General features: G+C 42.5%; 1 protein-coding gene across 1 annotated transcript; it reads right to left on the reverse strand.

The window, feature by feature from the left end:
- Positions 1-810: 810 nt before the first annotated feature.
- Positions 811-13,506, reverse strand: rgmd (RGM domain family, member D). The gene is made up of 5 exons (XM_035653362.1): positions 13,392-13,506; positions 9,613-9,653; positions 7,691-7,839; positions 4,105-4,616; positions 811-2,509 (listed from the first exon to the last, which is right to left on the reverse strand). The coding sequence occupies exons 2-5, from the start codon at positions 9,648-9,650 to the stop codon at positions 1,811-1,813; spliced, it is 1,398 nt and encodes a 465-aa protein (XP_035509255.1). The 5' UTR covers positions 9,651-9,653; positions 13,392-13,506; the 3' UTR covers positions 811-1,810.
- Positions 13,507-16,917: the final 3,411 nt, after the last annotated feature.

Below are 16,917 nucleotides of genomic sequence, written 5' to 3' on the forward strand. Positions count from 1 at the left end.
AATTAAAAAGGTGAAAATGGTGACACATTTCATTGGCCAGTTCCTTCCCAACCGCACAGCTCACTGTGGTGTCTTTATTTGAAGAAATGGGACATGAAGAGATTAAGTATGATTGCATGTGTGACGAAACATGCTGTCACTCACTAATGTAAGGACTAAGATACTTTTAACTTAATTCAAGATATAAATTAAATGTACTAATTATAGAGCATTAATTCTTAATATCTTCACAGAGAGTGTGTAGGAGCTTTCTTAATTGCATTTTTGATGGTGACAAAACCTGATCGCATCCCTCTTTCTAATCACAGCACTCATTGTTCACATATAGTGCAAATATCAGCAGCATGCGTGTGTTGACTCTAACCTGGTGTTAACCACAGACTAAATCCTATTTGGAGCCATGCAGCGCTCTGGCAGACAAAAGCAAAGCCAGCAGCCAGCTCAGCACTCAGAGGTAACATTTACACAGGGGACTGGGAACATACTGCGGATCCCTACGGCTACACAGCCAGTTTGTCAAAACTGTCTTTTTATACTACGAGCTGTCAGGCCTTATGGACTGAGGACCCCACCAGGAAAGACATGGTATTACAAAGCATACAGTTAAGAAATGTAAAACACTGAAAACAATGTTTCCATATTTATGCTGCAGCAAGGTTTATAACCCTTGTTTGAGGGGCAATGGAAGCTGATATAGAACCTCTTTACACAATTATTTACAATGATATGATGTGATGGAAAGAAAGTCTATATCATCTATCCAAGAAACTAGGTACAAGAGTGACAAAAAAGGAAAAACAGACCTCGGTCTGGAGTGTCAACACTTTAATACAGAAAGTTACATATACAGCACAACACATATTAGTTTACTTTTCTTACAATGTCTCAAAATAACCTACTAAACACAACAAATGTAAAACATATTACAGTTAAAACATCTATACACAGGCAAATGTACACAATATAAAACACATATATACACTCTTTTAATATATTATTATATAAAGATTTGTGTTCTTTAACCTTTAAAACTGGAAGCCAAACAGCTTGAAGAGGGAGTGTTTCACAGAAGATGAGAACTGAGAGAACTGTTGAGTATCACACTGACATATGTATTATGGATAGGTAGTTTTTACATACAGTTGTTGGATCCTGTGTATTTCGCATGCCAATTTCTGAAACAACAGTTGAAGCAGACAAAGAAATAACATTTAAATACACAAAACTTGCTGTTAAAACCATTAAGTGCTATTGATATTATTGGATTATACAGGATCTAGAAGCCACATTGCTCTGCACAGAAACAGCTTACATACAGTATGGAGTTACATATGCAGCTTCATACATGGTGGAGTGTTTGGAGGTTGTGCATTTCTCAGTAAAAATGAAATATTTACAAAAAAAAAACAAATTTCTTATTAGTTGCCTTGACGTCAGCAAACACAATTGTGAGTTTAACCTTTTTCAAGACTGTTGTAAACCAATTTATATTGAGTATGTGAAAATGGTGAACATGTTGTACTTGACCTCAAACCATATGGTTTCATGTATTTATGTTTTTCTTGAAAGAATGTGACCCATATATGGATCCCCAAAAAATGTAAAGTAGGAAGAAATGGTAGTGAAATCCTTCAAATGACAAAAACAGAAAAAGATCACAACATTCACAAATTCCCCTCCCCCCCAAAAAATACAAATACATATGTCGGAGCTCTAGTCACTCTTTCCTCAAGCTGGTAATGCTTCCACGTTCTGTTTGTCTCCGAGTTCCTCTTTTTTTAAAATCATCATCATCATTTATATTTATTTTTCACAAAAGCAGCAGAATGAGGAGTAGGAGTGAGAGCAGGGGGCTGTTGGCTGCCGCTGCAGCCGACGTGTGTGACACCCCTCGGTTGGAAAGACGAGGAGTCCTCGGGGAATTCTGCTTTAGTTTACTGGGTGGCAGTGCCTTTAAATCCTCCAGAGCGCCGTAGGCTGCCATAGAGAACTCTGGGTCCCCTGTGGTCAGCAAGTCAAACACACAGGACTGAAAGTACACATCCTCCACCTGCAGAGTCTCTCTACACTTGGCTGTGGCCCGCTCCACTGTGTAGACCTGGTGAGGAGGCCGCAGGGGACCCAGCTCTGTGTTGGTGCCCTGTAGGCGGGGCTGCTGGCTCTGGCGGCCCAGCGTGTGCTCTTTGATGAGCTCGTTACGTGGGCAGCCGTGAAGGCAGAGTTGCAGGCCGCCATTGTCCTCCGAAAAGTCCAGGGTGTCCTCTGGCATGCGGATGGCAAAGGTCAGGTAGCTGCCCACACGTCGGACAATGATGGAGGTACCGATGTAACGGGCCTGTATTTTCACCTGCCGACCTACACCAGAGCCGCCGCGCTCTACGATGGTCAGGCTGCCGCTCTCACCGCCACTGCGAGTCCCATCCTGAAAGGCCAACGGCAGATCTTCTGTGGTGGCCTGGTACACCTTCTGTTCTGTACAGCCGTGGTAGGACTTGAAGATCACAGTGATCTGAAATAAGGGAAAACATAGGATCAGTATTAAGTAACAGTTTAACAGTATTTTACAATACTCATTTTGATTTTATGTTACAGTTTGAATATTCTACCTTAAATAAAGCCACTGGTAAATTGAGCTACAAGGCCACATCTTTTCTCAAATGCAATGCAAAGCACCAAGATGCTCAAATGAATCATGAATAAGAGCAGTACCAATTAAAGCCACAAGGTGGCAGCAGGAAACTGCTGTGGAAGGTGTTCATGGCCCACATTGGCTTTTTTACAAAGTGGCAGTGATTTTCTCTCATATGCCAATTCATAACTACTGCAAAATGTTCAGAGGATCACTGTCAATGATCCACTGGATTGTTGTCACTCAAATAAACCCCAAATAAAATCATTGTGTGGTCTCCACTATCATTTTCTTGCATAAAACAAATTACTAGCACTAAAGAGCAATAACTCCACTAGTCTTCCCTGAATTGTGGCTCAAACAGCACGGTTCCATAACAGCCTCAAATCTCCATGCATCTTCCCTCTCCTGTGCTGGCACTGCTAGTGCTTACTCACTGACTGACTGTGATTTGTATTCCAGCTGAGCTTTGAAAAATTGGGGCCTAACCTCTGTTTCTTCAAAGTATCTTGACAAAGCGGTGGCTGTTGTTAAGTTTACACTTACGGGGATACTGTATTTGATGGATGATTTCCTGTCTTAAGTCTGGCAGTTGAAAACAACTCTGAAAGCATGATGGGGGCATGCGGGTGCTGGCACAGGCATACCCACACTACAAGGTTTGCATTAGGCTGCACAACCAGAACAAACTGCATACGCCTTTGGAAGAATTTGTTCTGAAATCCTTGGTGCAAAATCAGCCCGTCTAATTAACTGAATCAAAAACCCTCGTTGCTGTCCAATTATTCCTTTATTTTTCCACATTATTCCATATTTACACAAAAAGCAGCCAGTTAATTATTTGACCAGAGGGGTGAAAAAACATTCCAGATCGTGGCGGTGGAGGAAAATGTTTGAGTGAGCGTTAATCACTACCATATGACCACCCATGTGTTAAAGGTAGAGCACTCAAGCATGTCTGTGATTCAACACCGCTGAAGGACTCCCCTCCTCTCTCTTTTCCCTCATAGATCTGAAGGAGCTCCAAGACAAGAGGAATGCTGGAGGCTCGAGAGGCACCATGGAATGACGATTAACTTCACATGTTTGATACTTTATGGCAATACTTGAGCTAGCAAGCCCGCACTCAAAAACAGCCTGCCCATATAGGCCACTAGTTTCAAACTTACTATAATGTGTTCATTTCGAATTCCAACATAGGTGGTTGTCGAGAGAAAAGAACTGCCCCCACGAGGGGTTGCAAAATAAATCTGTAGAGTCTTAAATAATGGATGTTTTTCTTGTGAAATCTTGAATAGATTTACCTGTTCAGGCCTCTATAAAAAAAAAGAAAATCCCAAACGTAAAAGCGGGCCTGACTGTTTGCAAGTAAACTCTTTTTTTATGGGCTCACATGCCACAAAAGTTGGGAACCACTGCTTTAAACTCGGATGCTTTTCACTGTTGATTTATCTATTTATTAATTAACTCCTTACCTTGCTGGTTGCCGTGGCGCTGGAGCCTAGGACAACAGGCACATTGGTCACCTGCACCGACAGGAAACGGTTGTCGATCAGAGGCCACGCCCCTTCCACCTTGCAGGTCTGAAACTCGTCTCGGAAAGTCCGTAGGTGCGGGTCTCCGAATAATCCACAGTGGGCGTATTTCTTCTGCTGACTGGCTGAGCCCGACATGAGGACCCGGTTCTCGTAGTCACACAGCTCGGACATGGCCGGACGAGATGTACTGGGGACCTTGGCGGAGGAGGTGGGCCCATCGCTGGAGCAGTTATGCTGAGAGAATAACTCCTTAATGCGGAAGACGGCCGAGTGGTAGACCAGGTCGCCCCTGCAGCTGCGCGCCTGCCGCCTGGTGCACAGGGCATAGGCCCGTAAGGCGATGCAGTAGTCCACATCCAGAGCCACATCCTCCTGCAGACCACTAGAGGGTGAAGTAGAAGCCACATACTCTGCATTGCAGCGCTGGATCCGACACTGCTGGCAGTGAGCTGGAATACAAAAACAATGGCCGTCAACGTTTTGTACTGTCATATCATTAATGTGCCACTATTCATTTAAAAAGGTGTAGGCTTCTCTACTCATGTTCAGTAACCATCAATTATGCTGACTACATCTACCAATTTGAACAAAAAATTGTTTATTCCTATGAATCTTAAAATCCACGTGACATTTATGGATACATTACCTCAGTGCTGTGCACGAGGCAGCGGAGTCAAAACTTTTCCACTATCAAGTTTAGCTAAATCAGGAGAGCCATTAAAACCCAAATGCGTGAGCTCATGAGGCCATGATCCCACACTGTGCTCCAGAGTCGGTCAAAACTTATTTCCCCCAACTAGCCCTCACAGAAATAGCATGCAGCCTCACTATAGGAGGAAACCAACCTGTGTTAGTTTGCCTGAGGGTGCTGAATGTGGTTTGGCTGATGCTGAGGTAATTGAAGTCCATTAAGCTACACTGCATGGCACGGCGGGGCTCGGTGTATGGGGGCAGCTAACTTGAAGAGGATCACAAGAGGAATATCACAGAGTCACACTTGTTCAGCAACTCAGGGTCTAAACTGGAAGCTAGAGAGGGGGTGGGTGCAGCCAAGCACGGCATGTGATATTTGGGTCGCATTGCCGAAATTCAGGGCTTCCCTCGAAGCCAAGACTCACACGTTGGATATGCATTATCAAGGAAAACAAAGAACTGCAACTATGTGTGGATATTCCTCAACTTCATTTCAGTGCGGTGCTACTAATGTCACGTATGCTCCACTGTTGCATCGTGGATATATCTCCCATGTCAAATCAGCGTCGAACAAACATCCACAACACATCCCTTTTACTGCTAAACCGGGATCAGTTGCATCAGAGTGCTCCTCTATTGCGACAGAATAATCGTCTGTTTACTCCAAAGCTCCAGCTAATCTCCCAACAGCATGGATGAAGACAACACGATAAGCATGGAGATTCCACACCAGTGCACCTGAATATCTCTGCACCATTTCTTCCCTTTCATATACGTTTGATACACGGAAGGGGGCATGACAGATGATTAATGCATCTCGCAGTCGCTGCACTTCAACACAAGCCCTGATAAAACTGAGACGAAGTGTCAGGGGTCAAGTTAGAGCCACTCTGCATCCCTCCGCTGAATTCCAACAAGCTTCCCCCGTCTCACTGAGAGGTCACCCAAGTCTGCTGTGATTGGCAATTTCTGACAATCACAGTCTGCGCAGCCATCAACAACTATGCATCTCCCTAAAGGGTTTTTATGCTCTGGCACTTAAGTAGGCTACCAACAAGTGTGAGGACCATGTGGGGAATACGGGAACAGAAAAGGAACAGGCAAAATGACCACACAAACAATACAGATTAGTAGATTTTAGTCAGAAATACTGTTTTCTAAGGGCTTTACGTTGCAGAAAGAGTTAAACACTCAATATTTTCACCAACATAGCTACTATGTGAATTAACACAAAAAAGGCTGAAAACACTTTCAGATGGGCATAAATGTTTTATAGTATAAACTATTTTTTAAAACAAATATGGTGGCTTTATATAAGTTATAGTGATGACACACTGAAACTGTGTAATTTAAATACTCAAGCTTTTTAAAAAACACAAATGTTTTGGACACAGCAGAAGACATGCATATTTTAATTAAGTACTACATATAAGATATAACCTACATTACTCTACCAAACGTCTGAATTCATTTATGAAACTATTCATGCATATTTCAACCAAAACACTACTCCGAAAAGCTAAAGGTGCTACATTCAGTTGCAGCAAAGTACCAAAACAATAAATAGGAACCTGAGGGGCCTCCAGGGGCCTTTAGATATGGTGCTGGGCAATAATTCAAACTTTCTGATGTGTTTATCATCTATACATAATTTATGAGGATTTAATTGTTATATTATATGATTGATACCACGGAATGCGGTTTTTATGTCTAAATAAATAACATTAAGTTAAATTCGGTCACTTCTTGCATGCCTGACAACTTTTAAGTGTGATTTTGAGCATTGTAGTAAACACACCAATACTAAACAAATCCATATTAAAGCACAACTGATAATTATAATTATCATATATTAATAATTATCATACCGCCATGAGACTTTTAAACTTTGTGCGTCAACTTTGACATAAACACGAAATTAGGAAATGGCCACTTCATATGAAATAAATAATCTTTATATTCCGAACAACAACAACAACAACAACAACAAAAAAAAAAAAGTTTGACACGGTTTCTAGCTGGAGGACAGAGGCGCGACCAACACGCTCAGAGGCCAAAAAGTTGGACCCCCATGCATGGTAGCTAACAAAGTTAATAAATGAAGCATGAATAGGGATAAATACCAGGGTCCACTTAGCTCCGCCAACAATTAAAAGCAGTCCAAACTATGTGTTAAAGTTACACTCATGACTCGAACAGTAATGGGGGCCGTTTGGTGTCCGATTAGCGGCATTTTCTGGTGAAGAAAACAAGCTCGGTGGTTTTCTTCTGGTCTGACTGCGGCTGCTGGACGCCAGTTTGCTAGTGAGCTATGCTAACTGGGAGCTAAGCCGTAACTCCCAACACAACTTGATAAAACCTCAACAGCGGCGGTGCTTGTGGGTTGTAAAACACGGTAAAGGTTAAGCAGGCGTTGGCAACGTGTTTGGTGTCGTTGTTTTGTGCCAGGGTTGTTGGGAATTTGTTTAAAACAGACGTCCGTAAAGTGAGTTAACTCGTGCTGCTCTGCTAGCAGCGATACCAGTGTTGCAGCGCAGGCTGGAGGCTGGGAGACTCACCAGCAACAGGACATTACTTTGTCCCCTTAGTGGACGGGATACTTTTAAACAACAGCCACTTTTCTCCGTCTTTAAACACACAAACCCACTAAAAAACTTCAGTAATAGTGTGTGAGAAACGTTCAAAGTACGTTAAGAGTTTGAGTTCAGACACACAACGCCAGGGGGGAGGAAAAAAGTTAACTTTTTCCATCTCCACCTCCATTCCGCGGGACACCGCTACGCATGCAGGAGAAGAGTGGAGGAGCACGGATTGAAAAAGCACCACTTACCTGGTCGAAACAGCAGCGAAAGTAAAACCATCGTCAACGTTACACAGTCCCAAAGCTGCCGCTTAGCCGTGTTTTGTGGTCCGCTTCTCCCCATACCAATCCATTCAGTTAGAATGGAGTTCCTCGACTGCTTCTCATCGACGCTGTGGCTGCGGGAAATCAGACAAAAATTCGTCTTCCTTCCCAAGCGCTGTCATTCAAAAGGGGCCCCTGTCTTCAGGGCGGCTCTACGAGGGAGGGGTCTAAATTGTAGACGGGGCCCAGAGGTGATTGCTGACCAATGAAACACTAATTATTCACTAACCACTTGATATTTACATGTAGTGGCAATTACTGGGATGAGGGCAGTGGAAAAGTGGCTTCAACAACAGAGGGGCAGTGTGAAATTATAATTGCCCTGATTATAAGTGAAGAATCACAGGGTGTGTTGTGGTTATAATAGTGTTAAAACTGCCTATTATCTGTACATATACAATAAATCTCTGCTAAAGGGTGGAGATTGGGCCCATAATGCAAGTCTCCTGCAGAACTGCAACAAGACTAGTAGAAACTTAAACCCTTTGCACTACAAAGCACTGATGGGGGGGGGGCAACTGTTCTGTCTGACTCCCCCTCCTCTTGGGAACAAATGTTTGTGTGTTTTCAGCATTAAGCAGGAATCTCCCACCTGTTGTTTTCTCACTCCAGACTTAAATAATAAAGTTTGATTGACAATCGTGTGTGCAAACTAACAGATTATATATTTTTTTAGTTTATTTAGTGAATATTTCAAATTAATAGCCTGATAAATACATAAGAGGTGCATTATTTTGAATATATAACTGGCTGAGGCTACGGAGAAAGATAGTAGTAACCTATAATGTGGGGTTTTCTCTATTTAATGTCATTAGATATTATACTTGAGGTAAAATGCATTCTTCAGTCACTTTGTTTGGTCAAAACGTGGTGTTTTACCTGCCACAAAACATGGCCATTGTCTGTCTTTGTCACACGAAAATACTATGACTCAATTATTTTCTCTCAGCAAATCTCAGTGTGCTATTAATCTTTCCATTACATTTTCAGTCAGCAACTTGTATGTTGCTCTTTTCCTTTTGTGGCCAACTTTCCATCTCTCTCACTCCTTCAACGACACTCCGTCTTTCATTTGCACAGCTGCTGTGAGGCCGGACCATCTGCAAGCCACATAGACTCTCCAGCTTTCAGCCTGAGACACACGCTGTGGTTTTTTGTGCCATGCAAATAAAGAATTTCAATGCACCAACCAATTCTATTACTGAATAAAATATTGGTATTAAGAAAATCAACAGTAAAAAGTTTGCGTAATTTCTAGAATTAGATGAAAAGTTAAAGCTTTTGTTTTGGTGCAGCTGGAACATTTGGCTTGTAGCTGTGGGTCTCCCTCTGCGCCTCCCTCCTGACTTTATGAGAGAGAACTGAACCCAGACAGTTATTGGATCACTGGTTTTTCTATACACATGCAGGCTCCTCCGGCCACACAATTGTGTGATTCAGGTGGCCTGTCAGTCTTGTGAAAGGTCTTCACAGGCCCATGTTGATGTGGGGCTGATATATATAGTGGAGGGGGGAAACGAAGACAGCTCAACCCAAGTGGAACGTTTGGATTGTTCTGAGCTGCCAGAAGGGCCTCTGTCACACTGGATCCAGTGTGCCAAGTTTATCCCCCCAGAGGGCTCTACCTTACTCTGTTTGTTCAGCTAATTTTGGAGGCTTGGTCGGTTGATCTGCTTTATAGCTGTGCTTTATGGTCGCATTTTAAATCCCTTCCAACAGGTTACACTTCGTATTCCCTGTGACAACTCAACACGGGGCAGTGACGCAGTGCAGGAGGGAGATCTGTTGATGGTGCGGATATGCTATGCAACAAATTAAAAACAAATTTCTTGCAAGACGTATCTCACCTGTTACAGTGTTTGTGTTCCGGGGCAAGTGATGACATTTCCTGCAGGAGAAAACACATAGTTTACTGTATTGTTAGCGGTAAATGAGTTTTAGTGATAGATGTAGAAATAAGCATGCCTGACGTGTGTTACATAAAAATAAACAACAATAAAATCAAAGCCATGGTTTCTCTCAATAAGCTGTTGTCTGCTAAATGAGCTGAGGTTCCACACTGCGGGACTGATGACCACTGAAGCAAACAGTTAATTGATCCAGGTGGACGGTAAGGATGAATTCAGCACATGAAAGAAACTCCAAGACCGCCTGTCAGGCTTGATGGGCGGAGAAAGACCTCTTTCTTCCCACGTTTCCTTATGAGCGTATTGCATTGCATGACCCAGCAATATGTATATGCTACCAGCTCTAAAACAAGTCGGAGAGAGTGGGTGCACTACAATGGTGTATATCAGGTAAAAACAAGGCTGGTATATTTTTCCTGCTCACAGTGGGTCACTTGTTCTGGTAATAATAGAAAAAAAAAGTCTAAAGAGGTAGTTTCTATGGACAGCAGAAAGAAAACGAACATGTTTTGAGTTTTGGACAAACATATCTGACAGATACACACATGAGAACGGACTGCCTAAAAGCAGAGCTACATTCTAAAAACTTCAGACTTTAGGAAATGTAGAGAGTGAAGCGAAAAGAGAGTGAGCAAGAAAGAATGGGAGAAAGGGGGGAAGGGAGAAGGAAAGGGGGAGAAAAAGAGGGAGTAAGGGATTGGGTTTCCTCTGACTGTGTGTCTGGGCAGCTCCACATGTTCCTCATTAAGGTCCTCACACTGTGGGACCAGCTCCACACCGGGATGCTTGTTTTTGTTATTAGGCCCATCGTGCTGTGGTCTGGTGGAAGCCCGAAAACAGGGCCCGTACAGGACCATCTCCACAGCTTGCTGTCCTCAAACCAAGGAAAAAATAACTGCACTGACCTCACATATCTGCACAGGGTCAACATACAGTACTCTTTGAAAACCTGCCGCATTTATAGCTGCATACATGAAATTGTAATATTCATAGTAATATTCATAATTTATGTGATAAATTATGCTGTGCTGCATTTTTTAACTTATAAAGACAAAGCTGCTCCACTACCCTGAACCATCTTTTTTATTTGCCTATTAAGACAGGCTTTAAACCTTAAACTATTTACTTTTTCCGGAAATGCAATGTTTACAAAATAATAAAAAGTACAGTTGCAGGAAATTGTTGATGTGTCATGCTTCTGATTTTTGTTTAATTTCATGCCCATCTAGATTAGTCAACTGAGACATGTATCGTGTTTCTTCTAGAGGCTGATAACATCAGAGATTGGAATCAGAAGGAGCACGCGCCCTCTGTAGCCTCCGCTAGCACCACACGGTTGCAATATAAGAGACTTACTTATTGAATTTTAAACAGGAACCAGAGCAAATTGACTGTTTTTTTTTCTTCTTCTGAGGGCCCCCGTCTGAAATGAAGTGGCCTATAGCACAGCTGAGACACAGAGTGAGAGAGAGAGAGAGAGAGATGGAGAGAGATGCAGAAAGCGAGTGTGTCTGGTTCAGGCCTCTCGCTGTCAGAGGGGATCTGTTATCTCAGCAGAGATAAGGGAAACTGTGGTGTGAGCGTATACGGGGCAGCGCTGATAGCATCTCCACTCAAGGATCCCACTTACGGCACCCTGATTGATAGCTGACAGCACACACAGGGGGGGCTTTTGGAGTGTTTTTGTAGGCACCCCTCAATAGGTACCCATGCAGGCATCTGTTTACTGTGTTCCTTTGGATCTTTGTCTCTGAGTAAACAGGAATTATCACACATGCATGTCATGTGTGTAAAAAGTCAGGGCCCTGCACTACCTCAAACCTGACCATATGAGTGTGGAAAGAAAGGAAGGGTGGATTTTTATTCACTCATTTCATTCTAAAAGAAAATATTTCTTTCTCTCTGACTCAAACGTTTCTGTTTGTTGCTTCGCTCTTCACCACACTAAACCAAACTCCTTCCCTCATCTTCCTCCCTCGTTCCTCACAGAACAAATGTTGACACAGCGTCAAGCCCCGTGCTCATGAATAGACAGTCAACTGACAGGTAACCCTAGCTTCAGGGTCGAGGGGTCACCCCGGCCTGATGAGGGATGATGGGTAAAATAAATGGAGAGCAGCACACACAGGGACCTCTGATGTCCTCAGCCTAAAGGGAGAGAGTTCAGGGCCATTTGACCTCTGACCCAAACCCTGCCTATATGTTTGTGTGTGTGTGTGTGTGTTTTGAGGGTTAAACCTCTCCCCAATCTTGAATACTCGAATATTTTTATGCTTTTGTTTTTCCTTGGCCAAGTTTTTTTTTTCAAACAAATAAATCAAGTAGCAAAAACACTTCAATGTATGGCTTCAGTGAGCAGCCTGTGAAGCCGTTTCCAATGCATAACTTTGTTTGAACATGCCTCGTCTTTCCCTTTTCATGACAACACTCCCCCGCTTCTAGTCATCCGAGCCATGATGCATTATGGAAACAGGAAACAAATTGCTTCGTAATGACCTATGTCAACTCTCTTCACTCCCAGAAACTGAAATGTTAGTTATATCTCTAGAAAGGATTAATACTCAATGATTTCATCTCATCTCTAATCTCAATAGTTGTTTTAAATGTTTATTTTATTATATGAGAAAAGAACATTTAGGTTCAATTGTCCTTCAGAAGACTTGCTAGCCAGAAAAAGACCTATGACCATCCCATGCTAACACCAAGACGATCCTATTAGTTTCTTTTTACATATTTTTTCCTTTTATCTTTTACTTTTTACAGATGCTTCTGCGGAATACAGCTCAAGCAGGTGGTTAATATTTCAGGGAATATTTACACTCTTGATTTCAGTAGACTTGAACAGCACTTTGACATGCAGTCAAACATGGAATTCATGTTTAAAATCCATCCTCAAATCTTCAGCCCAGTGTGTGGTGTCTTAAAGCTGGTTTAGCTTTTTCTGCCATGTGCTCTCAACCTCTTGCCCTTTACACCTGACGGCTCGAGGCTTAATCTGCCCATGCATTTGTGGTAAAGCTTGTCCTTCAGTTAGTCTGCAACAGTTGGTATTGTTTCTGCCTTAGCCCACCCAGACAATGACCCTGAACCAGGAATAGATGGATAGACAATAACTCATGAGTGTATACATTTAGCCATTATGATCTACCAAATTTTTAGCCAAGAAGGCATTCAGAGAATGCTCCCTCTTCTTTGAGTTGGTTTAAGGCAGTGAAACACATGGCAAGGGTGTACACATCTTCTAATCAAGTATGATTGACTCACTGCTATGTACTCTGAGCACAGATTGAGCACAGATCTGTTAGGTGGAGAAAAGTCTACATGAAGTGTTGGGAAATTGATATGGCTGTTTTTCCCCCCTTTGCTTTTCAGCAGATGTTTCTCGCATTCACATTTACGTAAAAGAAAAAGACAGTCCTTATATGGGTTTATGGGATCATGCATGTTACACTCTATAGATGTTGCATTTAAAACAACCCATCACCTGCTATGTTTATGTTGAGCGGCTATATTTGACACTCCAGTATGTTAGTGAATTATCAGATTATCTGTTAGATCTCAAGACGGTTGTATTCAGTGGCAAAATAACATTCAAAGCCAGTCCAACGGTGTTTCTAATAACATTATTTTACCTTTGTGAAATGATTAGCATCTTCAGGCATGTATGAATCTGAGGATGTTATTACTAATGCCAGAGAGGATAAAGAAAATAAACTTACCTTGGATCAGTGTGTTGTGGTATATGCTGTATTGTGAATTGGAACACTGCTCTAACTGGAGTTTGAATGGGCAGACGCCGTTAACCCTCGTTCCCCCTACAACTTCAGCTGGCCAACTAAGAACTTGGGCAGCTACAGGGACAGATAGCCATTGGAATCAAGGCACATGACAACAGCTGTCTGTTTCAAGAATCGGCACTTTGATTAGAGTAGGATGGTAGTGAGCGATGTGGCCTAATTCCCACATATCTGGGTAGGGCACTTCTGTGAAGAGAGGGGAAAAAAGCATTGAATGGAAAAAAGATTGAAGCACAATCACATGCATGCATATTCAGAAACACTTGCAAACACACCCACACTTATAATACACGTATGCTGCTTAGATTCATAGATATTCATAGGTTAGAAAACCATGTGTCACACTTGGAAAGCTTCCCATATTCTCTACAGTCCATCAAACACACAGACAGAAGGATATGAGTGCAGCCGACCATTGGCCCCAGTGTAAGCTGAGCATGTGTGCAACGTGAATGAGACCTCTGTCTGTTATTAGGGTTGATCCTCATCCACTACACTACTCCAGCCACACCGCGACAGTATCTGTCTCTCCCACAATACTTTATGTATTTTGGCTTTATTTTTGTTGTTCAAACACCCGAGACGCCGCTGTTTATGCTTGGTAACAATAACCAAAACACTATGGGCCCACAGCTTTACCTACATCCAAGTCTTTCATGTGGCGTCACTGTTAAAGCACGATATGAGCAGAATTCACAAACAAGAGGGATCATGCCCCGTAATGTGTGTTTGGTTATCAGTTGGCTGCTGCAAACGGGCCGAGGAGATGTGAATGTGATTAACCTTGCCAGACTGACTCAGCGTGCTCGCTCCGGGATATAAGCATGCGTTCCCGGTGATTTATAGATGTGGAGTAGTCAGCCACAAGGCCTCAGGCTGAGGGAGAGAGAGAGAGAGAGAGAGCAAAACAACAGTACTTAATTCAAGTCTGACAAATATTCAGCAGGAAATCCATACAGACTGCTCCATCAAATCTTTCAGACCCCCTGGTTCTTCCACAGTTGTAAATTGCAACTTGTAAACTCAAAAATTCCACATTAACAAAGCTGAAAGAAGAAAAAAATCATTGTCTGTTTTAGTTTACTTTTTGCAGTAATACACCATACTGTTTCTGTCTTGCCCAGACAGCATAGAAAATGCATCTTTGCAAGCTCCCTGGGAAATGCGCTTTGGAGCAGATGTGAATTTCCAATAAAAGTGATTCTTAATCCGGCATGCATTTTTCAAAGTTGTGAAATTGCAAAATACCTCATAGGCTGCATATGATTCATCCCGCATTGTTCTTTCCTCCCTCCCAGAGTTTGTTCTGTCCAATCTTTTTAGGCAAGCAGCTGTTCACGCAGACAGCTGCATCGGCCATTCATTGGAGCCGAGAGGCAATTAAAAAAATCAAGCCAATGTTGTGTTTCAGTTGATCCATTTCTATTTCTACATATAATCCCCTCTCTCATGGCTCCCCTCTCTTTTACGTACACACGCACTCACATCAGTTCTCTCACACACACACACATGCTCATGAACTGCCCCATCAGGAGTGTCAAAGACCAATGATTGTGGGATGGTATGAAGATTCACTTTTTTTTCTAAAGACAAAAGCCCCAAATTGCAGTGACATGGCACCATTGGATTTGAGGCATTATTGAGGCCAGAGCTGAGAGGAGCCATGTAATCTCCAAGACTTACTGGTCCACAGATTTTTTCCATATCTTCTTCAGTGGAGGTATGCGGCCACACAAAGTCTGACTGGCGTCACAGTGGCATTCAGCAGAGAGTTAAATCGAGCTGAGGCCGTGCCTTGTGCCACAAGCAGTGACGCATTCTTATAGGGCTGTGCGCACGTAAACACACACATTCATTCATACAAGAGCTTGCATGCCCAGTTGTGCTCTCTTCCAAACACACACACTCACACACTCACACACCAACAAACACACATACACACTGTCCATGCCTCCAGTTGTTCCGTCCTCTCACAGCACACAGCAGGTGTGAGGCAGAGTGTGATAGAGCTGGGCTGGGTGGGGGTGGCTGGATGATCTGCAGTCTTAAGAACAGCTTTTCTATTGTTCCTAACATGTGTGTGCTCTTTTGGAATTGATTTGGAAAATGTTATGGTATCAAGCCATTGGCAATGCACTTTGGCTACCAACCGACTTTTTTTTTCTGAAAAACACAATAAAATCAGCTATTCTGTATGTTACAGATTCATATTATGATGGTTGTGATTTATTATTTTAACTTTTGGAGTATTTTTTGACAGTAATAAACATAGTAATTCCTTTGCTCACACAATGCCATACTCATCACCCACCATGATGCCAAACGTTCATCTGCAGTCACGAAGAAAAAGCAATGACCATGGGTGTAAGGACAAGCTCTTTCAGTAGGAGATTCAACAAATCCAATGCATCCTTAAGCTGCCATTGTGTACTGTACGTGAATCAGAAGCAGAGGATGGGGTGATGAGAGGACACTCACTCACTGACTTGGAGTCAAGCTGAGATGCAGAAGAACAGCTTCCCATGTTGGAAAAATACAGAAGCAAGCTAGCTTACTTACTTACTAGAAATCTTATATTGGGGATTAGCCAAGTTATTGTTCAAATGCTCGAATTAAAACTAATCCATTGCAAAGAAAGAAGATGTGTATGATATACTTTATATAATCTCCCCATACCAACCAAGCTTTACTGAAGAGAAGTATTATATTTTTCACAACTTTAAGTGAAATGTGCCAAGAAGATGATCCATCCAACGTTCAAAATTTATTTCGGTTTGCATGAGAACTATCAGACTTTTAGCTGGAATAGCAAAAACCCCTCTTTTTATATCAACATCATAAACCAAGGATGATCTGGGAAAGTACCCTTCCATCAGTAATATATGGTATATTCAAGGTAGGAACAACTAACCGCCTTATTTTGTCTGCAAAATCAAATGGTATTTTAATATAAAGTTTTTCTCTTCTGCAGGTTTATCCTTTGCTCTTGCTGTCTCTCTGTGCATTATTCCTGGTAGATGTCATCACTTTGTCAGTGCAGAGCATAATTGTCCCTAACCAAAGAGATGATCCACATGATTTATTTGTAACGGCTAGTGCACAGACAGACCATTATATGCATTGAATGGCAGGCTTTAACCAGCTGTGGACTCTGTGGACTGTTTCCACACACATTGAATATTTGAAAAAAACATGCGTCCTATATTCTGGGAAGACGGGAAGTATGGATCATATGGGATGGTGATTTCTGACTTCCTCTGGAGAGTCTTGTGTAATGATTGCTGGGGATAAAGGGGCCATCATCTTTCCTGCTTCCCCCCCCCCCCCCCCCCCGCCCGGCACCCAATGTAACTCCTGCCTTACCAGCATTTGTGCACAGGATCCAGAACCGTCCGTTGGTATACTTTTTCTTTCTATTTCTGACAGACCAGGATTGTTGAGTGGAGAG

Source organism: Morone saxatilis, unplaced genomic scaffold (assembly GCF_004916995.1).
Source record: "Morone saxatilis isolate NCDOM2014 unplaced genomic scaffold, NCSU_SB_2.0 Contig12, whole genome shotgun sequence".
Taxonomy (NCBI): Eukaryota; Metazoa; Chordata; class Actinopteri; family Moronidae; genus Morone; species Morone saxatilis.